This window comes from Acomys russatus, chromosome 27, assembly GCF_903995435.1.
Source record: "Acomys russatus chromosome 27, mAcoRus1.1, whole genome shotgun sequence".
Classification (NCBI taxonomy): Eukaryota; Metazoa; Chordata; class Mammalia; order Rodentia; family Muridae; genus Acomys; species Acomys russatus.
Window position 1 is genome coordinate 3,013,409 of NC_067163.1, and position 24,715 is coordinate 3,038,123.

The 24,715-nt window shown below is 48.1% G+C and overlaps 1 protein-coding gene across 1 annotated transcript in view; it reads right to left on the minus strand.

Moving 5' to 3' along the window:
• Efnb2 (ephrin B2) overlaps positions 1–22,015 on the minus strand; it is a gene marked incomplete at its 5' end in the record, with an annotated part of 39,137 nt that extends 17,122 nt beyond the window's left edge. The window contains 2 exons of the mRNA XM_051170018.1: positions 258–541; positions 21,270–22,015. Of these exons, the coding sequence (XP_051025975.1) occupies positions 258–541; positions 21,270–22,015 (1,030 nt within the window). The remainder of the gene's footprint in view (positions 1–257; positions 542–21,269) is intronic.
• Between the last annotated feature and the right edge of the window lie 2,700 nt (positions 22,016–24,715).

Genomic DNA, 24,715 nt, shown 5'->3' on the forward strand with positions numbered 1-24,715 from the left:
ATTCCCTTCATGAATTTACTTATTTCAACACCGTTAAGACTCCCGGCAGGTTCACCTCTGCTGAGTATTTACGCTTAATTAATACTGTTACTACAGGCTCCCAAGTTTCAATTATTATTATTATTACTTTTTTTTAAATGTACAAAGCTTCTCAATAAATTACCATGATAGTTTAAAGAAAACAGAAATCAATACAAACCTAGTTAGCTTATCTTAGTTCCAACACAGCAGAGAGAGTGAGCAGGAACTGTACTTACATATGATGTAGTAATCCTTGTTCTTCTGAAACTCCAGACCCCAGAGGTTAGGGCTGAATTCTTGAAACTTGATGGTGAATTTCACATCTTGGTCTGGTCTGGCACAGTTGAGCAGGGGGGTATTTTCCTTCTTAATAGTGCATCTGTCTGCTTGGTCTTTATCAACCATATAAACTTTATAATATTCATATTGGCCAACAGTTTTAGAGTCCACTTTGGGGCAAATAATATCCAATTTGTCTCCTATCTGTGGGTATAGTACCAGGCCTTGTCCAGGTAGAAATCTAAAAAGCATAAAAGAAAAGCCACTGAGTTGACAAAAGTGAGCATCCTTAAAGACAGTCATCAAAGAGCCAGGTGTTACCAATCACCCCCAATCAGCACATCTCAGCACGGTGCTCTGATTCACCAATGGTGTCTTCCAGGGACACATGCTTTTAGAAATTAACCCAAAATAAAAGAAAGGGATGAACTCTCCTTCCTTTGAGCCATCAGGCCTGCTGACACTTGGTTGTCACCCCCGCCCTTGTAATAGTCCAATACTCTTTTGTGCAACTTTACAACAGATCTTCCCGGTGGTGAGTCAGACCTTCCCACCTGTTTGTTATTTTTTAACCATTGGCATCATGGTTTATTGGGCATGCCAGAGTGATCCCATCAATTCCAGGACCAGTGTATGCACAGAGCCTTTGTTGTCCTGGTAGTTTCCATGCGCTGTTGATGTTAATTAACAGACAAGTTTCATCAAGAATGTTTCAAATTACTTATCATAATTAGTCAGTCATTGATCAAACAATGGGCTTTTTATTACACAGAACAAAAGAAATGTCTTACAAACCCATAAAAGATAACCAGAAATAATTAGTGTTGTATTGAATCAGCTGCGAGATGAAGAGGCCCCTCCTTGTGAGGACAACAAGGACCTTCCATGCTCTACAAATCTTCCTTTTTCTCCTCCCTTGAGATGTATTTGCTCCAATTAATTTTCGAAGCAAATCTTTAGAACTAATACTACTGATACAAAATCCCTTGGATGCTCCCAGCTGAAAGCTCTCCTCCTTTCCTTTCTTGCTGGCCATGTTGCTGAAAGATCTTCCCTAATGGGGAGTTTCTCTGAGACATTGAAACAAGAGCTTCCTAATGAACATCCTTCTGCAAGTGCTCACACTAACAACACACTCAGAGAGAGCCGCCAAGCCTGCAGGCTCATTAAAATATTAAAGCTCCAGAACAAAGCATCGCCTCCCACTCCTCCCAGACTGAGCCCTGGCATTATTTAGCCGGAGAGGCCCACCAGCCACGAGGACCCTTGGGGCCAGGATGTCTCAACAGATGAGGAAAGGTTGATGGGGCTCCCAAAGTTCAAATCCACACCAACAAAGGTGATTTATGTAACAAGCTGCCAGTTCTCAGCTAGTGTATTATGTGGTTACAAAGTAGCAGTAGCACAACTTACATTATAGTCTCATATTGAAAACTGATATTTTACTTTTTTTAAAATTTTGTACATGTACACAATGTATCTTGGTCTTACCCATGCTCTACGCCATCCCTCTATCTCCCTTTGTACTCCTCTCCCCCCAACATATGTTCCTTTTCCCTCCCAATTTAGAGTTTTTGTTTCTTCATTTTTGTTTTCGTTTTTCAAGACAGTTTCCCTGTACAGTCTTAGCTGTCCTGGAACTCAGTCTGTAGACCAGGCTGGCCTTGAACTCAAAGATTTACCCGCCTTTGCCTCCCAACTACTGGAGATGTGTATCACCATGCCTGGAGTCACTGAAACTTTCTAAAAGTGTTGGAGCAAGTGAGTGAGATTAGGTGCGAGTGTGTTCACACACACACATGCATGCACAGGAGGTTGCTTGTTACTTCCTTGGGTGGGACTGTACAACCTTAAAGAGAGGGTGGTCCAATGACACTGTTTTTTATTGATGTTTAATTAAATTAGTTCCTTTGTCAAGAACATATAGTATTTACTATTCACTTACTTAAAAAGGGAACAGGTGAGATGACTCAGTGGATCAAGGTACTTGCAACAAAGCCTAGTGACCTAAATTCAATCTCAGGGACCTATACAACAGGAGGAGAAAGCCAACTCCACACTGACTTGTGGAGTGCACGGCCATGGGCACTAGCCCTCCCCTGGATATACGAATAAATTTTTTTTTTTTTTTTACGAATAAATATTTTTTGAAGCGATGGACAGGACCCGTTTATAATGAAATCTTTCTGTGAAACAGAACCCAAAATGATTTTATGAAATAGTGACTAATTTAAAACATCCACGGGTATGGCACCTAAGAATTCTCTAGAACTTCTGACAAACTGAGATGATCACTGAGGGCCTCTCTGGCGTTTTTCACTACTCTCAGAAGAGTTTGTAAAAATACAACCCTGGAGACCAAGGTTCCCAGGGAACCTCCACAGCCCATTCCCTCCAGGCAGCTCTTCTTGCTGCATAAAGCTCAACTGGTTCCATGAAGCATGAAGGTCACCCACTTCTCCCTCTCCCTAAAGTGACCAGAAGTATCCCATGGCTTTAGCAGGACAAGATGGAGGACAAGATGTGCTAACTTCAGGAGCATTAAATCGCTCACCTTCCTGATTCTCTTCCTCTCACATCTGCTCTTCAGCCTTTACAGGAGATGACCCTTACAGCTCACAGGAGCCCGCAGGCAAGCAAAAGGACCAATTCCTACCCCAGGTTTCCCGTCCTGCTCCAGGGTTTCCCGCTCCTGAACTGCACCTTTTGGAGTTGATGTAGCTGGTACAGTGGGTCACCATGTAAGTGCTAGCTAGGCTTGGTACACGTCTTCATCCTTCAGGCCAGTCCACTCACCGTCTTACAGCAAGGGGTGGCAGTTCCCAGGCCTCCAGAATCAGGGGTCCTTCTACCCATTCAGTTCTTTATGGTTAGTACAACATGGCCACCTGACCAGTGTATCTGTGCACGTCTTACACGGCATAGCATCCCTCAGGTCTGGAGTCTGCTTCATTAAGCCCTATCGTCATCCAAACTTCTCCCAAGGTCTCTTTGAGGATGGCCCTTTCTGTCTCACTGTTTAGCCAAGGCGGCTGGCTCCCTCTACTCAGGTAAGTCACGTCCCAGCAGTCACTTCAGTCACCAGGTCGCTGGGTCCCAGTCCCTAAACTGGTGCTGGTGATCCGAGGTGAGGGAGCACACAGCACACCAGCCAGGGTGGCTTCAAGAATTGCTGCAGCTTTGACAATATTTTCAGCAGGAACAAATCACATAAATAATTTAATGAGCTTTTGATTGATCTTGCAATCAGCCTGGATGTTTAGTTTTAATTCCGTGTTCACGATGTCACAGAGCATCAAGGGTAACCTGTGAATGCACAGCTGGAGGGGCGGGGCCTGAGGTTCTTACTTCACGACTATGACGTGGTTCAGGCCAAACCTACTGTTGCTAAAGCTTCAAGGAAGAGCAATACAGTATAACAATGAAACAGAATTTGATCCTTTGTCTCTGAAAAGTTGCTGTTCCAAGTATTCACTCCACTGACCGTCCTTGGGCATTTGATATGGCCTTGGTTTTTGGGGGGGCTCAACAGCTTTTGACACCCTACACACACACACACACACACACACACACACACACACACACACACACACACACCCCTTGCCTAAAGCACAAGGCAGCTACCATTTGCATACAGGGCTGCAAATCACAGCACCATGGCCAGTCTGAAGCAGATCTGAGCCTTGCTCCTTGCGCCTCTTACCCTAGAGTCTACGCCACAGTGCACACCTCATAGAAGAGGTACAGCCCCTCCCGAGACAGTGATCAAACACAACAGGAAAAAGCCCCTTCCCTGGCCTTCTCAGTTCCCTTCGTCCCACATTAGTATCTAAACATGGTTTTATGAAGTACATGTTTGTATAAATGAAGCTTATAGACACGTTATGAAGTTACAGGGAGTGTGCAGAAAGTCGACATGCATGCAGCCTTGCAAGAACTCCACCGAGAGCTATGGAAATCTAGTGGCCTGCCCTGCCCTGCCCTGCCCTGCCCTGCCCTGCACACAATGGCTGGGACTCAAAGGGCCTTCTGAGGTGACCACCTGGCATCCATTCTCTGCCCTTGGAGGCCAAGGACCAAAAGGCGAAAAAGAAACAGGCCAACCACTAGAATCTGTGTTTTAGATGTAAAGCTACAGATGAACTCCTGCCAGTTCAGGCAGATAGTGTTTGTCTCACCCAAGGCCATTAAGCCTAGGATAAACAAGTCAGTAAACAGAGCTCTACCTTTGAAGCTATGGGCTTGGTTTCCTTGATGTTTCTTGAGAGGAGCCAATACATCAGAGCTCACATTTACTTCATGCACATCTGCACATAGAATACCTGGCAACACTCAACACTAAAAGATGGACGAGAGGATGACCACAAGAAAATGTTTTAAAAGTGACAACCACACCAGCGGACATCAAATTACTCGTGACAACCCACAGTAGTCGGCGCATTTTGACTCGCTGTGCTACACTCAGGTACGGATCATCCTGTAAGAAAAGCCAGTCGCCACCACCCACGCCACTTGTAAAGAGGGTTACATGGTCAAGGACAGGGGTGGGCACTCAAGGATCTGGACAATGTTTCTGGCCTCACTAGGAGAACAAAGGTGGGTTTTCCCCTCTCTGTGTTGGCCACTGAGCATCAGCAGCCTGCTGTCAGCCTGCGAGAAGCACACAGTACCCCAGGGCAGCCTCACAACTCCCCCCCTCCCCACAACCTGGGGGATCACAGGCAGCACTGAGCAGAAACAGGCCACTCCTCTGATTTTCCCCACTGAATCATTTCCAAACAGACAATAGAGTCCATGACTTTGACTTTGACTGCCTGATGTAAAATGATTTGATGCCAGAATCTATTTTTACCTGTGGGTGCCTATTGATTTAACTCAAGTCTGAAAAAAGTCTTTTGCCAAACTAGACTCTAACAAAGTGTTCTGCACAGAGTGCTTGAGTAACTCTAATGATCGACGTTAGACAGTAATATTTAGTAATCTAAATTAGATCTCTAATAATATAGACATCTCAGCTTCATACTTCTCATTGTAAAAACCTCTATTAACATCACACGGCTTAATAGTCTTTAATGCTTGTAGAGGAGGAAGCCCAAGTCTGCATGTGAACCCAGGCTGGCTTTAGATGTTCATATAATGCGTGGAAAACATAGTCGGCAATGGGGCTGAAAGGCTGCAAAATGCGACTCCTGTGGACACAACAGATCATGTCACCAGGAGCCTGGGATCAAATGGAGGCATCTGTGGCCAGATTTGCCTATTATCTGTGCCATGGGAGGTGAGGGTTAGGGTTAGGTCAGTCTCTCTCTCTCTCTCTCTCTCTCTCTCTCTCTCTCTCTCTCTGTGTGTGTGTGTGTGCGTGTGTGTGTGTGTGTGTGTGTCTATCTGTCTCCGTCTGTCTGCCTCTGTCTCTCTCTGTGTGTCTCTCTCTCTGTCTCTCTCTGTCCCCCCCTCTCCTTCTCTCTCTGTCTCTGTCCCTCTCTGTCTCTCTCTCTCTTTGTCCCTCTCTCTCTGTCCCCCCCCCTCTGTGTGTCTCTATCTGTCTCCGTCTGTCTGCCTCTGTCTCTCTCTGTGTCTCTCTCTGTCTGTCTCTGTCTCTCTCTCTCTCTGTCTCTCTCTCTCTCTGTCTCTCTCTCTCTCTCTCTCTCTCTCTCTCTCTCTCTCTCTCTCTCTCTCTCTCTCTCTCTCTGTCCCCCCCCCCTCTGTCTCTCTCTCTCCATGGAAATCCCAATTTCCCCTGATTCTTTTTAGTGCCCACATCATGGAGCTCATTGCAGACACATCATGACTTCTTATGTTTCCTCACATTGGCAGCACACAAAGGCTGATTTAGAAATTACGGCACAGCTACTTCATGCTGATGTGCCTGTGGCTGCACAGGCGAAGGCGACAATACAGGGGGATGACCCATTAGGCCAGGTGGGCCCTGCAGACTGGACAGTGCATCTCAGAAATGCCAAGCAACAGCTCCTGATGACAAAATGTCAGTGGTTACCTAACACGCTCACACAGAAAAAAAAAAAAAAATCGATTTAACTGTTTCCTATTTCTGCACCATTAGGTCAGGTACAAGCATCTGTGAAGCCTGGTCCCAGAGTTCACAGAATAGACACTGCAGCTAAGCCATAGCCACAGCCACAGAAAACTGTAAGTTTTCCTACGTGCAGAACGTTGCAAAGTCAAATTCATAAGGGAGTACAGTACCTCCTACTGAAAACTCTAGCCTTCCTTTCATTTGAAATGACATCTGGTATAATCACAGACTTTATGACATCATTTTGGTCAATCATGGACTGCATATGTGGAGAGGTTCATGCCCACAACCATCTTAGTCTGAGCCCCAAGCCATTCCTGTAGTCATCAGATCCTCTTAAGGACACATTCCCTGACGATGCCCCACTATTCGGCAGTCCAGGACTGTGAATAAGCACTCCACACAGATGCCTTACTCCAGCTGAAAACAAACACATCTGTAAACCATGTGGCTTGCACTGGCCTGACCACAGAGACCAACATGCACAGATGACTGTGCCACCGACAGTGACCTGTAACCATTTGGGGGCTATGGTGATTTTTACGTTTCTGTGGGCTTCTCCTCAGTAAACAATGATTCTGTGAGCAGACTGGACACTACTTTTTAATGCCCGGCTTCAAAAATTAAACTTGCTGGGCCTGGAGGTGCGGGTCTGTGATCCCAGCTGCTCAGGGGGCCTATGGCAAGATGATCCTGGTCCTGAGGCCTGCCTACACTACAGCATGAGTTCAAGGCCAGCCTGGGCAACTCAGTGAGACCACATCTCAAAATACAAAGCAGAGAAAGAGCTGAGAAGATAGCTTCATGTCAGAGTAACTGCCTGTCGTGTACGTGGTTAGGTTTAGCATCTAGAAGCCCACAGTTCAAATAATAAAAAAGTAAATAAAAACCAGAAGCCAAGGGTAGAGGGCGGCGGTGGTAGCCGGGCAGTGTTGTGGTTGTAGTTGTTGTTGTTGTTGGGGTGGTGGTGGTGGTGGCACACGCCTTTAATCCGAGTACTGGTGAGGCAGAGGCAGGTTGATCTCTGTGAGTTCAAGGACAGCCTGGTCTACAAATTGAGTCCAGGACAGCCAGAGCTGTTACATAGAGAAACTCTGTCTCGAAAAACAAACAAATATACAAAGAAAAATTTAAAAACCCTGAGCTATATTCATGAACTAGCTTTCTTTGCTCTCATTTTGAACACATTTTAAACGTTTAAGGCTTAACTTTGGATGCAATGCCTTAGAAAGCATAGGATGACACTATGGCCTACGTACTAGACAGCCCCAAGTCCACAAATATAGAACAGATATTCATCCAAACAAATGAGAAATGAAAGATAAATATAATTAGATTTTATCACTGAGCAAATCAGGAAGTGGGCTGACACTTTTAAGGAACCAGCTTTACAAACTGGGTCATCCTAGAAGGAAGAAAACCCTAAATCACATTAACACACGAGATTTTTCCTAATCCCACATTATATATCAAGGATACTTGGAATTTGTCACATTCTGGGAAGCATACTTTTCTTCATGAAATGCTTGCATTGTTATTCTAACTGGGAGGTAAGGGTTACAGGAAGAAGGGGAGGAGCAGTGTGTAAGCTGGAAATATAAATATTCCCCAAGAACGGCCTCGCATCCCGAGTGTGTGAACTTGACATAAACAGAATATCCAAACTGGTGTTGCTTCCATTCGCTGCAGTAGCTCAACCGGCTGCTCTAGAAATGCCCCCCAAACAGAAGGGCTCGATATAAGATGAGTATGTAAAAAAGTAACACCCAAGAAAGACACTAATAGCTTCCAAGAGAAATTCTCAGCGAACATTGTCCCCCTTTTTAGTGAACAGCACTTTACTGCCCCCTTTGGCACTTTAACATCAGAACAAGTTTCTACACAGACTTATCCTGAAACCAGAGAAATAGTGGGGTGTAGCTAGCTATAAGGTGTCAGGTTCACACAGAACTTGGTTACCAGATACCGTGCTTACAGTAACAAGTAATTACTCTGAAACTTCCAGCAAGCACACCCCTATCTTCTTAGTGGCTTCAACCCTTTAAGGAGGAGGTAGTAATTGGAAGCTTTAACTGGCATTTTCTGCTTTAATTCAAGTGTGTGTGTGTGTGTGTGTGTGTGTGTGTGTGTGTGTGTGTGTGTCTTGGAACAGTGGTCTGCTTTCACAGGTGCCCCTTTCTTTCATTTTTCTAAAACAAATACTCCGTGCAACCTGAACCCGATTTATTCAAGGATAAGAAAAGGGGCCTAGAAGCAGGCTGTACAATTGGGGACCATTAAAGCGGTCTAAATGCAAGCTGGTGAGGGGAGGGGGTGTGCATTTCAAACTTCGCACCAACCACAAGCCAAACCTTTTCAAGAGCCGAAAGATGAGAAGAGCAGAAATCCAAGCGCCTGGAGAGCCCAGGGCCCCAAGAACCAGTTCAACAACTGCACCAGGTGAGGGACTGGCTGACCTGAGCACAGGCGGGGGGGGGGGGGGGGGGGCAGGGGGTGCAGGAGGGCTGATGCAGTTATCAAGCACCACTGAGGTGGTAGAGAGCTTTCCTTCTCCAGGCCTGAAGACCTCAACGTGCATTCCACACAGTCATACCTTGGGGTGGGGGTACTTCCCTTCAAACTTATTATTTCCCTCTGTCCTACAATTATCAAGTAAGTCAAAAATGAGATTAAATTTCACAGCCTATGTTGCTGCTGTACAACTGCATGAAAACTGATGCCTTTTGATGTTAATCCTGTTTTTTTTTTTAATTTGTGATATGATACTAAAAACAAAACAACACTGGTAACTAAAGTAGATTTCGTTTTGAAATCTTATTCATTTCAATTCTATCTGTGAAGTGGGGTTTTTTTTTTTTCCTACTGTCTAACCACTTCCACTCCACAAAAGAGCACACCTGCAACAGGCTGAGGTGGAAAATGCATTTTCTATTAATCATCTCCAAGTCAGACCTCAGCTGTGTGATGCAGATACCAAGGTTGTTTTTTTGTTTTTCTTTCACAAGTTAATAGACACTACTTAAATCTGCTATGGAGTTAAGAACAAAACTAGGCCTTCACTTATGTAATCGACCAAAGGACATTTTCTGCCTATTCCACACCACTCTCCGTCGATTGGGTGGGGGTGGGGCCCGGGGGGGTGGGGGAGGGGGGAGGGAGGCAGGAGGGGAGAGAAGAGTCACACAATTCTGTGGCCAGCCAAGGCTAAAGCACAAAGCTGGAGTGCTGAGAGTGAGAGAAGCGATGGTGCACGCCAGACTGCCCTGCTGGCAAGCCAACTGGGCCAGCTCCACCATTAAAACTGGGATTTCCTAACCCCAGTGACAAGAGGCATTGCAGCCCTCTTTCCCAACTGCAATTTGTTAGCACCTGTACGGTCATGTTCCCAGCCGTGCTTTTAGCAAGAGCCTATAAAGGAAGGTGGAACCAGTGTTATTTATAGGCCAAGCCCTAGAGAGAAAGATGGCTCTCATGGAGAAGAGGTCCAAAGGGCACCTCCAGGTGGGTCTCTGTTGTTTCAAAGCCATTTGCTCATTTACCTGAGTGGCGACTTCACAAGGATGAAAGCCACGTGTAAATTTAACAAGGAACGGATGGTTTACCTCCTCAGCACTCCAAGACAAGGCATCCTGGAGCAGGCCTGGCTGTGCGCACTGTCCCCTCCGCCCGCTTCATCCCCACAGTCAGGCATTTCTGGCTTCGTCTCAAAGTGTTCTGCCTGTGCGGGAAAGCCATTCACTCCTCTCTAAGATGAAGCATCGCTTTGGTGAGATGTCCAGCAAACAGAAATGTTTCCCCTACCACGTGCCTGCCCTCTCATCCCCTCCCATACAGAGCAGCACTCAGACTGGGGCTCCGGCAACAGATGCAGGAGTCCATCCATGACTGGGAGAAGGGACCATGACACTCAGCTTTGTGGGCTCTGAGAGGGAGTCTCCTTGACAGGCAAGCTTAATAAGCCTAGAGACAACAGTTTACAAGGCTGTGTGCAATAGCTTTACAAGCCCCTAAATGGCTGCTTCCCAGCACTTCCTGTTCCCAGGCTCCAGGGGAGGGGTCAGGCACAGGTCCCCTTGGGTGTGGTGGGAGTGGAGAAGGAGAGGAAACCCAGTAATAGACCTTCCACCACCAGAAGTGAGGAGTGGAGTTGATTCCGACTACCCAGAACCATGTCACGTATGGAAATACGAACGGGTGGCGCTTTGCTGTTACACTCCTCCCTGGCCCAAACACAGAACACTCCTGAGTCACCCCAGCAGGTTGCCACTGGAGGAGAGAAACTGGGCAGGGAGGGGCTGAGAGGACGCCACACCAGGTGCTTTAGAGCCTCGGTTCTAAGAGAGTTGAACACTTGGTTGGCATTGTCTGGCAGCTTCTTCTCGCAGGTAGGCAGATTTGGAGTGAAAATGCAAATCCAGAGGCAGCACGGTGGAGCCCAGAGAACCCCAGGCCCACGAATATTCACTGCCTGGCTTCCTTAAACAAACTGCTCCAAACTTGCAGAGCATCAAAAGGCAGATGGGCTGAGCTGAATGAATCCGCAGGCAAGAAGCCAGACTCCCCGTTTGCTGTAGAAATAGGCCTGGACTTGATTTGAGTCTTCTCAGCTCTGACAAGCTGGAAGCTGGCATCGTTCCCAAAATCCAAAATAAAATGGCATTTAATTGTGACTAGACTCTAAAAAAGATGTCATACTATCTCCTTAGCTTGACACACGCTCAGCAGCAAACTGGAGGTGACTCTGGAAGCCCGACTTTCTCCCAGGGGGAATTTGACCAATCGCTTAAAATTCTTAAAAGGAAAATATTGATAGTCAAAGGAGTCACGCGTAATAAATGCATTAATATTATATGCCATAAAAAACTGCCTAGTCATCCTTCAGACAGGCTGACGGTGACTGTTTCCAGAGGTATGACCTTGTTAGGTCTGAGCCTCACAGGGCCCCTTGAGAACTGTACACCCAGCGTGAAAGACAGTTGCTCAATAATGTTCAAACGAACAGCAGAAGATCAGGCTCAACATTTTCTCTTGTCCTCCACCTTGTGTGGACTGCCCTGAACAAATACACACACACTTAACTTACCCATGGCCAACTTCTTCCTCTGACAGCGTAGTAGAATCGAACAGGCAGATAATGGCCAGAGCAGAGATTCAGCTCAAATCCACATCTCTGCTCCCCATGACCTGGGATAACTCCATTAACCAATTTGGCCCCAGTTTCCCCCACTAGAATTAAGAGGATAATAAGAGTGTCTCCCATTGGTGGCTGCAAGAATGTTTAACCAGTCTGTACCCAGCAGTCGGGAGCAGCAGCTGGTGTGTGGTAAGTGCTACACACAACTGTTGTGTTATACAGCTCAGGGTCCAACAGGAAGCCAGGGTTCTAAATGCATAAGGGACCACACTGCCCATCCCCAGAACCCAGGGTTGCATTCGTGTACTCACTCAAGGACAGACATTTTACTAGAATACACAAAATGGGGTTAGACAAAGAGGCTACTCCCAGCAGACAGCTGAGCAAGAGTGTCCAGGGCTTGTTTGCACACGTGTTTTAAGACATGACTCCAGGCGAGGGGCAGAGAAAGACAGTTCAAAGGAGCTTCATGGACCAGAAAGTCTTAAAGAATCAGTATAAACAGCAAGCTAGTGAAACTAAATAACACCAGAGAGCTTAAGAATATTAGTGTTAGTCTTCATTAGCGAAGTGTTTTCATTTTTTTTTTCTTTGTATGCAGATGGGATTCAGTGGACACGAATGAATTTCACTAACAGTAGCTGACCTTTACTGGGTCATTGTGGCAAGCTCAGAGCTAGGCCCTTTCTTTAAGCACATTTAAGTCTGACTACTGTTTTATTACCCTCTCTGTCTCTCAGCACTACTATGTGACTGTCTCTAATGTAAGCCTGGACAAATGAGTAACATAGAGGACACTGTTCTAAGCTGCACAAGTAGCTAAGCAAGGACCGGCTCACACCAGTGAACTAGAAAGCCTGTGCTCTTGATCAAACCAAGCCACCATCCTGGCGAAATCAATGGCCTGACCTGCCTGAGATGACACTCACTTTTAAAACAATTGGTACTGATAATCCTCACATTAAAAAGACTGTTGAAATCAATGAATTGTTATTTCACAGGGTTTGTTTGTTCCACCCGGTGGGATTTGATTCTGTGCTACGGCCATTCAGAGGCACAGACCACATTATAGACACCATTGTGGGTTGAAACAAGACTGCTCTGGCTTGCACACTCCTGTTGTTGAGCAACCTACCATGACTTCCATTAGAGAGGCTGCTGTCTTTAAGAACTCAGGTCTCTTCTCCCCTGGACTGTCCCCCACCCCGACCCAGAGCTGGCCACCTTTGTTCTTCTCTTGTCCCCTCCCTCTACACACAAAGCCACAATGCTCCAGCATCGGATGTCATGTTTCTACTTGGCATTCAAATCTCAAAGAAGAAACAGTGGTGGCGCACACCTTCCTTTAATCCCAGCACCCAGAGGGCAGAGGCAGGTAGATCTCTGAGTTCAAGGCCAGACTGGACTGCACAGTGAGTTCCAGGACAGGCAGAGCTATACAGAGAAATCCTGTCTCAAGAAAACAAAAACAAAAAACAGAAATCAAGGAAAGAGATTTTTCTGCCTTGGCGTAATCCTCAGAGTGATGGACCTGGCCAATAATAAACACTTAATGAAGGAATTAATCAAGTTACCACTGCCAGTTGTCACGGGCTCTCATGAGGCCAGGGCAAAGGATTGCTGGATTCTATTCCACAAAAGGCTGGCGCAGGGCAATGGTTCTCCAAGTATGGTTCCCCACCACCACCAGCAGTTTGCAACATCTGGGAGCTTGCTACAGTGTGTACCTCCCAGCCCCACCTTGGCCTTCAAGAATTAGAAACACTGGGGTGGGTCCAGAAATGAGTTTTCACAATCCTGGAAAGCAACTTTGATACCCTTGGGTTCAGGCACTTGGGATCTGGAGGGCGGACTGTGGATCTCTGGCAGCAGGTGACAAGAACACAGGCAGCCAAGAGCATAAATCAGATAGTTACTGGATGCCCACAAGGGTCAGACGTGAGTGAGGTGTTGAAATGAGCCAGGGTCCTCTCCTTGCCTTGCAGAGTCGGTGGATAGTGAGCACCTGAGCATGCCTGGAAGCTGCCTGGAACACAGAGCACCTGGGGTTCCTGCCAGGCCTCCAGGATTGCAAAGGAAGGCAGGAAAGAGACTGTTTGATCTGTATCATACAGAAGAGGATGTATCTTGAGGGATCCTGGCCCTTCCTAATGATCTGTTTTCTCAGAGAAAGTGGAGATTCAAGGCCTCCAAGAGCTTTTTTTGAAACCTAAGAGTACCCAAATGATAGTTAAGTGGAAAATGACTTTTTTGTTTGTTTGTTTTTCAAGACAGGGTTTCTCTGTGCAGCCTTTGGACTGGCTTTGTAGACCAGGCTGGCCTCGAACTCACAGTGATCGCCTGTCTCTGCCTCCTGGAAAATGACATTTTCTAACTTCTTTAGTTAGATGCATTGTGAGTTGGTGATTTACCCTGCTCCATTCAATCTCTCTGGCAGTTCTGGCTGAGGGTGAATGATCTAAGGACACAGCACGGTAGCGTAAGTCGGGGAAAGGGCAAGGACTGAAGGTTTCTTTCAGGTGGAGTGATTAACCACGCTGTCGCTGTGCCTCAGGCTCCTCTGCTATCCCAGGAGCGGATGGAAGAGGTCATCTCAAAGACATCTTTGCCTTTCAAGGACAGAAGCCCCACTAAATACAGAGGCGAGGGAACAGCCTAGGCAGCAAGCTGCCTCACAGCACACATACCTCATCACTCCCTCGCAAAACAGATACGCGGACCCTAGGAGCAGCACGCATACATACTCTAGGGAGATTCGGAGATGAGTGTCCAAGAAAAGGAAAGATGAGCATCTTGCTGGCGACAGGGACTTTCAGCACTGGAGAAGTGCTATGAATACTGTAATTAAAGTCAGACACAAATGAATTTCAGGGGAAAATGAACTGGGTCTACACAGTCACTCTGCATAGAGCCTGTCTCCGAAGGGCCTCCTCTGCTGGGTGTTCCCACCTGTTCTCCACTCTGCCTGTGGGGGACGAAGGTGTGAACGCCACCCTTCAGCAGCGCCCGTTTGCTCTTCCTGTTGTGTCTAAAGGACTACTCCTGGCAGAAAGGGCCTGTTTTCTGTTAAGAGCTTTACCCGCCACTGCAGTTTTAAACTTTGGAGCCAGCAAGTATGGACCACAGGCCCCGCCTTCTGTTCACTAGAATCCCATACTTTAAAAAGATATCTCACAGGTACGTGGGCCCAGAATGGAGGGCACAGGCGAACGGTGAAGGGCTCACTGCTGGACAGTTAGTAAACAGATGCACAGCTCCTTTGCATAGCTCTTTAATCACTTTAACCCTGTTCCTAGCTGAGAGCTCCAGGCCAAGGCGATTCAGCTTCCCCCTTTGTCGTCTGCCTGCCATAAATATGCGCCAGTCTGTGCGTGAAAAGCTGAAGGAGACAGCAAGCTTGCTGGACATTTATCATTCTCTGTTCCCTGCTAACAAGCAAATACTTTAGTTGAATGGGCCATTAGCAATCATTGTCGAATGGAGAATGAAAGGTGCTAGGATGTGACCAGATTATAAATTAGGGGGTGTCCCTCCTCTTCAACGAATCTCCTCCACACATGAAACGGATCTTTTGGTATAGATTCAGAATTAAGACGGAAAGGAAGGCACAACGTGGCAGGTGCTTGGGCCTGAGAAGTGGTACGTGGCCGCCATGTCTACCTTAACCCTTACAGTGGTGAGAAAAACAGATCACAAAAGGAATGTAGCTACAGCCCAGACTATGATGCAGCGTCAGGAAGCAAGTCAACAAGATGGGTCTAAGGAGAATATGTAGGGTTTAATGGTGATCTTTATCATCTGCCTAGACACTCTCATGCGCCTGAGAAGCAGACGATGTGGGCATCACCCCATAAGGAAAGCCCCTTGTCCTGAGGGAACGGTGAGACTTTCCTAAAATGCCAAAGGATGATGATAAGGCTTGAACCAACTGAGGGTGTCACACACTCTACCTGACCAGCATGGAGCCTACGGCCTGCTTTGTTTAATGACTAAGGCGGAAAGTGGAAGAGTAACCCCTAAGGTTCAGTTCCCTCCCAAGGCTGTTGCACTACCAGGCAACACTGCCAAGAGGTTTTGTTTCTGCCTGTAGTGGGGGTCAGCACAATCATTTTATAGTCCTGTCATTTCCACCAGGGAGCCCGTCCCATCAGGCCCATCGCAGATAGCTAACTAACCACAGTGGTCGGAAAGCCAGGGGCCTCTGGAATTGCAAGGTTCACTAGTTTTGGCATATTAGACGGATGATTTGGATTAAACTAAATTTCACCCTTTTTCGATACTGTCCCTGTTATTTCTCTTTTTTTCTTAAATTTCCCCCGGCAAAGAAAAGAAGAGCTGGAGAGCCAGGTAAGAGCCAGCAGCCCAAGCATTCCTTCGCCTCTGTGCCCAAGGCAGGGCTGGGATGCAAAGGGCTGGGGGTTGGGGTGGGGGCTATGCCTGAAATCAAAAGGCCTCTGTTTTCTTTTCAGATAATTCAAGCCCTACCTATCCCCCTCGGGTCTCCGTTGCTGCCCAGCAGGTCTCTGCCTGAAGCCCAAGTAGAGATGAAGGCAGGGGCAGCGAAGGGCAGTTAATCCTACAGAATGGCCGCCGCTGTCAGGCCAGGAGTTAAGCAGGAAGGGCTTCCAGGCCCTAAGGACTGCGGCGAGCTGTGAGGTTTAATCAGCCTCCGTCTCAGTCTATAAAAGGCCGTCAATGAAAGCTACCTTGGCCATATTATCTTCCACCAATGAGCAAGAACTGTACAGCTTTTCCTCCTCCGCTTCTGCCATTCCAGACCCACAAGTGCAGCTTTCATGGTCTCTAATCCCAGTTCCCAAGTCTGCACTGCTCCCGAATAATACTCGACAGCCTGGAGCAAGGGCCTGCGCCCCACACCCTTTTCAGGGACGTGTCCTTTCCAACATCAAGCTAATCTATATGTTGCCATGGCTTCCCCTTTATCTGCCTTTACATCTTATGAACTGCATGGATTTTACCACATTATTTTTATCTGAAAGACAGAAAATGGTGGTTTTATTGCCATACAATCAGATCCCTGCCGCTGCGCCTCTACGCCTTTTTATCATACTTCAATCAAAAGGGATCAGTTTCTTTATGCTCTGCCCCTGATTTACTTTACATCTGTAAAGACGTCGTCTGGGTTGTAATCCCCTTATTAACTATGACCAGCGTTGATTTGCCTAAAAATAAAAGCAAATTGTGTCAGGCCCTTTCACTTTGTTTTTGATTCCGAACTACAAAATGGATAACTAAAGAAACCTTCAGAGTTCACACGGCCTAGTATAGTGCTGAATTTAAAATGAGAATTAAACAAGTTAAACAGGGGAGCTATGTCAACGGTTTACATCTCCCATCATGGGAGAAGGGCTGACTGCTTGCTTTTGTATTCTTCGGCTCTACAGAAGACAATGAAGCCACAGGAGTTTTTCCAAGCTGTTCGGAACATGTCTCATTTGCTATCCTTCCTTTTTGGGCTGTTCTTATTCCTCCCAGCCTGCACCCCCCCCCCCCCCCGCTTCTAATCCGCCCCTTTAAGGGGGAGGAGGGGCCTTCACCTACAGAGAGCTAACTCCTCCCCAGAAGGTTATAGTTCTACAGGATCTGCATATTTTAATCAAAATATTTTAAACTGCCCAACACTTCTCTTTAACAAAGGGTGAGCTCATAAGCCAATCTATGCAGATGTGTAAGTGACCTGAAAAACAGGTTCTTTTATGTCAGCAGCAAAGGCAGGGCAGTGACTACAGGCATTTTAATGACCCTTTGGAGAACGCGCTTCCTAATGTCTAATTTGTAACTAGATATTTTGAAGAATAAAGTTTTCGTTAAAATGTTAAGGAGATATTGTTGCTTATGGCAGCTCTTTTCCCAGGGTCTACAGTCTGTATCTCCTGCTCCCCGCCACTCCCACTTTTATGACGCTGCCCTGCAGTCGAGCCTGCAGCAACTGGAATACTCTCCCATTCGGTGACTGTCTCCTGAAATGCCGCTGCACGTTAGGTGTCAGATTAAGCTCCCAGGAGCGACCTGAAACATTTTAGCTGGAGATTAAACAGCAAGGATTTGGTTACTCCAGTGCCCACAGTGCTGTTCTGAAGGTTATCCTGTGAACCCACCAACAGGATTCATCCCAGGAAGTGCAAAGAGGTTCCAGGAAAGCTCATTAAACCCACCAGTCCTCCAGCAGCTGAGGCCACCATTCCAACGTGTGGCTTTCAGGTGGTCCCTGTGGTGGGTGGCTAACTCACCTGCCTTCAAGCTGCAGCCACTGAGTCCGAACCATATTGGAACACTGAGACCAGCTGCCTTTCTTTGCATTGGTAGGACACACGTCAACAGCCAAGCTTTGTCAAAGAAGTTAGAATCAAGTGCCCAGCAAATCATCTTAGCCTTAGCCCTCCTTTCTGGGGCTGGAAGCTGTAATTGCCGAGGTTAAGCAGTCCAGCCCTGGGACACCCGGCTCTCAGGCCTTTGTGCTCCGCCGGGCTCTGCTGTGGAACAAGGACAAGTTCCTACATATAATTTATCATTCTGAAAAGCCGAGAGGACCCTGGATGATGTAAAACAGCACCAATTCCAACCTTGGCACTTTGTGGGTTATATATATGCACATATTAAAAAATGACGAGATAAACTCAAATGCAAACTGTAGAGCATAGTTCAAGGGGCTGTTCAGCCAAGGCTGACTCTGCATTTGTTTAATCTACAAAAAATAGGAATTTCAGACACAATAGAAGGTAGGCTGGCCTGTATGTGTTATTGAACGGTTATTTAAACAGTGCTATGCATTGTAGTTTAGTTTATCAAATTTGACAGGCCGTATTTATTTAGAGCCTGACTAGGGAGAGGCCTGTGTGTCACAGGTTATCTGGACATTACCCAGCCATTCTCTTGTATCAAGTCAATCAATTTCAGGAATTCAGCATTTTGTGTGGAAAAAATTACATGGAAAAAGCACCATGCTTTGTTTTTGTTTTTTCCCTAAGTACTAGTAAGTAATACTAACAGAATAAGAAGCCCAGACATAAATTAAAACTAGAACAAAATTTTCAAGGGTGTAATCTATTCTAGAATACTATACCAGTGTAGAGTTGCTAATCCTAAAGTGAAACTACTATTCATCAAAACAAAAGAAAAACAAAAACAAAAAAAGTCCAGGCACCACTTTATTTTGGCAAAAACACTGTGCTGGGGAGGTGGGTTCCACTGAAATGTTAATTAGAAATGACCACCAGGCTTTGCTGTTCATTCCAGAACTTAAAAATAGTTGAGAAATGACCTAAACAGTATCAGCATCTGCAGATACAATGTGTCTAATCTAACAGGGCAGCCACATAATCTTTGAGTACACAGAACTTCTGATTATTACATAAACTCTCCAGGATGGAGCGGCAGGCAGTGACGGAGACTCCAGTTTACAAAGGCTTTTCTGGGCTCTGTATGGACACAGCTGCTGCATGCTCCTGTGTAGACCACCTGCTAAAAAGGCTGACCCCTGAATGAAACAAATCTAATTACCGATGCCTGCTTCATGACAAGTGACTTGTCCCACAGTCCATGCAAAGGGAAGGGAAGCCTCCAAGTATCTGGTTACCTACCTGCCTGCCACATCTTATCTACAGAAACTTTGCTCTGGAAAAGTGAGCAAGGAAGGGCCATCCCAGGCACGGAAAAGTAAAAAGCTCTTTTGCAGTCTCTCCTTAGGAAGAAATCTTCCTATTCTCAACAACAGCATTCAGCCACAAGCTTTCCAAAGACTTACAGTCATCCTCAGGAAAATTCTAAGACATTTTACTGTGGACGCCAGGGAGCAATCATACCAACAGCACACATACAGGGAGGCCTGCTCCACAGCTAAGAAAAACTACGCTATTAAAGATCAAAATAGTGAATAAACGTAAGTCACCACTCCTTGCCCTAACATGTTACAAACTGAAGACATTATTCTCCAGTTGTTAGGCATGCATAATATTGGTGAGGGGTTTTGTTTTGTTTTAGACAAGTCTGTATTTCTAATCCTCCTTGCTGCACACCCAGGTATAGTGGCCATTAGATATAGACCAAAAGATATATACTTATGTTGCTCTGAAAGAATTCGTGGCAATTTCTTTAACTAGATTTAAATATAAATATTAAATCCGAACAAGGTTTAAAAAAAAAAAAAAAAAAGGATTCAGCTTCCCAAAGAGAGGTTGTGAGAGTGAAAGTGCAAAGTGGAGAGAGCCAGGCAGGCTGGGGGGTGAGGGGCAGGGGGATGGGCGCGCCCATTCGAGCATTCGGCAGGGAAGGGTGACCTCTGTAGGCACCGCGAGCGTCAGCAGCAGCCATCACTAAGGCCTCAGTCCGAGCGGCGACGGCTGCAGCGCACAGGTCCCAGCCAGGCGCCTTCTGGCACCACTAGGCGCCTGTAGATCCGTGTGGTTGCAAAGATGCCACGCTAGGAAAGCAAACACAACACCTTCCTTACATTAAAAAAACAAAACAAAAAGATTCTGTATCAGATCACACTACACCAGAGGTGGCCGCAGTAACTTTAAAACAAGGGCCCTCTAGCAACACCCAAAAATGTCTGTTTCGGGCTACTTACAACTGTAGATTTTTTTCCCCTTCCGAAAGAGAACATGTTTGGTTCATTAGGTTGGTGAACTTGAAATTTACTACCACTTTCAAGAGAGTAGATGCAATTCTTCGCTTATGAGGTAATTTCTAAAACAATTCATTCATCTCTACTCTGAAGCCGTGCACCGCACGCTCAACTCCAATTAGGCCATTGATTTTGCTTCTAATCTGAAAGGTCTGCTTCCAGCCAGGAACCAGCTCCACACTCTTCTAGGGCCGAGTCCAGAATTCCGCACAGCACTTTCCGGCCTTGGTTGAAAAATGAGGTAAGGGTGCGGTTACCCGGGCCATGGCTGCGTACACCAAAGGATGGCTAACATTTTCTAAACCCGGAGTGCACCCTAGGAGCCCAGACATGAAAGTTAAAGTCGCAGGCCTAGCTCTCTCCCGGCCGTGCGCTTTGCTAAAAGCAAGTCTAATCGAGGGACGCCCGAATCCCCAAGTGCGATGGCTGTAGCATTGACTGGGTAGGGCTCTAAGCTTTTTTCCAAAAGGCTTGGCTAAAAACTGAGCCAGCTACGCGGACCGCGCCGGGGCTAGGCCACCAGTTCCGACGTGAAAGGAGAGGCCGACCTTAGGAGGGCTCGCCGCCGGAGTTCTCCAGCCGAGCATGCGAGAGTTCCCCGCGCACTTTCGGGCTAACAAGAGGGCCCCGAGGCATTCCGGCTCCGTGATGCCACGGGCCCAGTGTCCCCTCCCAATAGGAACGCTCCACTGCCCGGGACCCTCAGAGTTCCTGTCGCCTTCCCGCGGGACCCGGACCCATGGCTCCCGCGCTCCTGGCGAGCGCAGCATCGCTGCCTGTCTCTGGCGCCCGCCAGTTACTGTGCGGCTGTAGCCCCTGTGAGTGGCAACGTCCTCCATCCTCGAAGAAGAAGGGAGAGACGAGTAGCGCCATCACACACCTTTCTGGACATGCCACCCTAGCCGCCAGGGCTTTGGGTTCTCTAAGAGCACTTGGGATTGGAGCCCTAGGAAGAGTACCTTTGGAGCCCGCGCTCTCAAGCCCAGCGCGTCCTCACCTAGAGAAATGTGGCGGGTGGGAGGTGGGGTGGAGGACAGGATTCCCAGATTCTAGAAACAGGCTCCGAGGCCTCCTCCCGCCCGGACCACTCGGCGCACCCCCGGGCGCCGGCCGAGGATACCGGAGAAAAAGGAAGGATCGTGGACGCCACTTACTTGGAGTTCGAGGAATTCCAGTAGATAGGCTCTAAAACTATCGATCTGGAGATCGCAGTTCTGCACAAAACCATCAAAAGTCCCCAACAGTACTTCCACACGGAGTCTCTCCTGGACCGGGCCATGGCCACCGCCAAGCCGCTCCCAGTTCTGCGCACTCCGGGACGCGATGTGACCGGCCGCGGGCCGCGACCCCCCAATCCTCCGGGACAGACGCGCCGCGCCGCTCCAGCGGTCGCCGAGACCAGGTGCGCTTGCCCTGCGCAGCCCTCAGGGCGCGGGGTGGGGTCGAACGCGCGGGGCGCGGCGGCTCGGTGGACTCGGGGCTCCGGGGCGCCGCGCCGGACGCAGCTGGGACAGTCGGCTCCCGTGCGGCTCCAGGGTGCCGGGCCAGCCGCGGAGGGCGGGCGCGGCGAGGGCGCTGGGCTGGGACAAAGGCCCGCAGCGGAGAGACGACGAGTCGGTGTGGAGTGGCGGGTGCTGCTCCCCGAGAGGGGCCGCCTGACTATAGATCCAGGACAGCGGGCAGCGGCCCGGGTAAGCGGGCGCCGCGTCGGGGCGGTTCCATGTCCCGGAACGCAGAGAGAGTGAGAGAGGGCGCCTTCTGAATCGTCGCAGCTCGCTGCCCGCCAAGCAGGCAGGAGGGCACCGGGACCCCCTCCAGGCGCCGGACGCGCGCGGGCCTTTGTGTGCGGGGAGGGCGCCGGGACCCGCTCTGCGCGCAGCTCCGCGATGCGAACGGCGCCTCAGTCCCCGCCGCGGAGAGTCAGCGCGCCGGGCGCGCTGTCAGAGCACTATAAACGCGGGGCCCCGCCCAGTCGCACGCAGTCCATTGGCCCGCCGCGCCGCGAGCGCGCGCTGATTGGGCAGCACTCCCGTCCGTCCGCCACCCCCACCCAGGGCACCCGGAGGTAGGGCGCCGCTGACAGGTGAGCCCCGCCCCTGGGATGAGCGGCGTAGGCCGCCGCGGACCGCGCAAGAGTGATCCCGAGAGGCGCAGGGCGCGGGGACGGCTGTCTCGGGGCCACTTGTGCCCGCGCCCGCCAGGTCGCCTTGCCCGGGCTGGCAAGCGAGGCTCGGTGAAAGCAGCTTTCCTCCGCTCGGCGCTCCCCCGGCGCGTTCGGCGACCCAGCCCTTCCCGGATTCCTTCGGGCCTTCTAGCTTGATACAAGCACCAAGGGACTGGGCACACCCCGCCCCTAGTCAAAACAGACTCTGGCGAGGCAACGCGAACCTGCAGTGTGAGCCCGTCCGCCCCCCATCTCGACCCCGCGCTCCACTTCGTGCGCCTCGCGCCTATCTCCGTTCCCCACTCCCCCTTTCCGGTCCTCTATCCCCCCCCCCCCCCCTAAGTCCCCTTCCCCGCTTCCTGCCACCAAGTACCGCGTCCCCAAAGCTCCACTGCCAACGTCTGAGTGGACTTTCCTCCACTAGCTCCCGGGAGACCCCGACAGTGGCCTGGAAGTTAGGGGTGACCCGAACGGCTATCAGTCAGAGTAGAAGTGGCAGCAGTTCTTTGGATTCTCCGGTGTTTGCCCAAGGCTGGGTTTGAGAAACTGCACCGCGTCGTTGCCGTCTACGGATCAACAGCGCCCACTAGCGCCCACTTTTGCCCCTCTGTATTTCAGAACAAGCCTACCCGCTACCACATCCTAAGGAATGGATCCAGATACCTCCCAAGTCACAAACTCTTAAGGGACCGGCCGCACAGCGGGGGAAAGCAGTGCCACGACAAAAGTTAACCATGTCTGTTTTAAAAATGTTGTTCGTCAATACTATAATTTCTTCAAATGGAACTAGGCAGTTTTCACACCTATTTCTTTAAACACAAGCCCCACCACCTAAGTGATATATAGGAAGGCATATAAAATGTAACACCTGGTTTAGTTACTGTCTAGGCTTCTCCACCCCCGCCCCTCCCATGCTTCTTTAAAACAAATTCGGAGCTTTTAAGAAGTGCTGACTTTCAAAATCCTTAATGTAAGTTAATGTGCACTGCAACTAGAGTTGGTCTGGAAAAACTCGGCTAAGACCAAAACACTAAACACCGAAGTATGGAATGCACTCACTCTCCCAAATACAGCTTTGAGGAGAAAACCTTTCCTGTAATTACTGTTTTTAAGCCTGCAATACGACTGGACGTGGGGTACTGAGGTGGGACTCGTGCTACGTTAGGCCAGGCCAGCCACCCTCATGCCCACACACAACCTAGGAATAATTTTGAACTACCTAACAATTCTCAAGAATGAAAAACTGGCAAGCGTTGCTATTTGACCTTTATCGGGAAGAGGATAAAAATAAAAACAAACAAAAACCCCACTTGTTCTAAAAGATTTCACTTAAGGAACTCAGAAATCTAGTGTGAAGTTAATGCGTTTTTAAGTCATGGTGTTAGGAAATTTAAGTTGTGACCTCTTAGCTCCCCCTACATCCTCTCTGGTAAACTAAAGGAAAGAAAGGAAATTTGTAATGTCTGAAAATAACCCAGCTTCCCAAAATACCATATTCAGTAAGCCAGATATTCTAATACTGAAAGCATTTCATTTTGGGAGCAATGTGAATATATGCGTGCACACATATATTTTTTAATCACACACATAATATTCCTACTGCGTGACTTTTCAAGGGGACATGGACTTGTTATTGGGCACAAAGACCCAGTAACTGCAAACTTAACATTCTGGTTCTCAACTGCTTATCCAATCATTTTGGGTTATGAAAACATAACCTCGAGCCATTCATATCTGGTGTTACATTTGTCATTATCCCAGGCAAAATGTCACAGTTGTGTTCCAAAGATCCTCGAGCATGGCCACACCAGTCACACTGTAATGTTTGACTGGAAGCCCATTTTACAAACAGATTCTTGGGTTTGTTCTGCAAACAAGACACAACTTTATGTCGGAGGAAAACAAAGTACCCCAGCAGAGGAAGTTACTGATCTCAGTCAATAAAGACTTGGGAATGTTGAAGGTACTGTTAACAAAATGTCACTTCTTGGAGGAAGGCAGCAGAGCTGTTTCAGAAAGAGCAATCCATCAGCGAGCAAGCCAGCACCTGGCACCAAGCCTTTAAAAGGCCAAGCATTTCTCTGTGACTGTTCTGCTACCTTGACCACACTGAAGGATATCAATTACTGCCATTTCGATTTGGAGGGAAATAGTGATCACGTACGTTCGGAATGGGTTCAAGTCAGTCTAGAGCAATCTCTTCCTTTCCAGCATGAATGGAAATAGACACTACCCAGCAGGTACTAGGAAATGAAGGCTCAGCTTCCTGAAATGTCCTAAATGTCCAGGCACCACACTGCATTAGATATTACGGTGGACAGCAACGATTATATGCCCGCCCTCCGCCTTACTCTAAACAAGGTCTCTGCTTTAGGAAGTGGTTAGTTACTTGCTTAGGAACATGAAGAGTCCAAAAGCACTGACTGTAACCTAGTG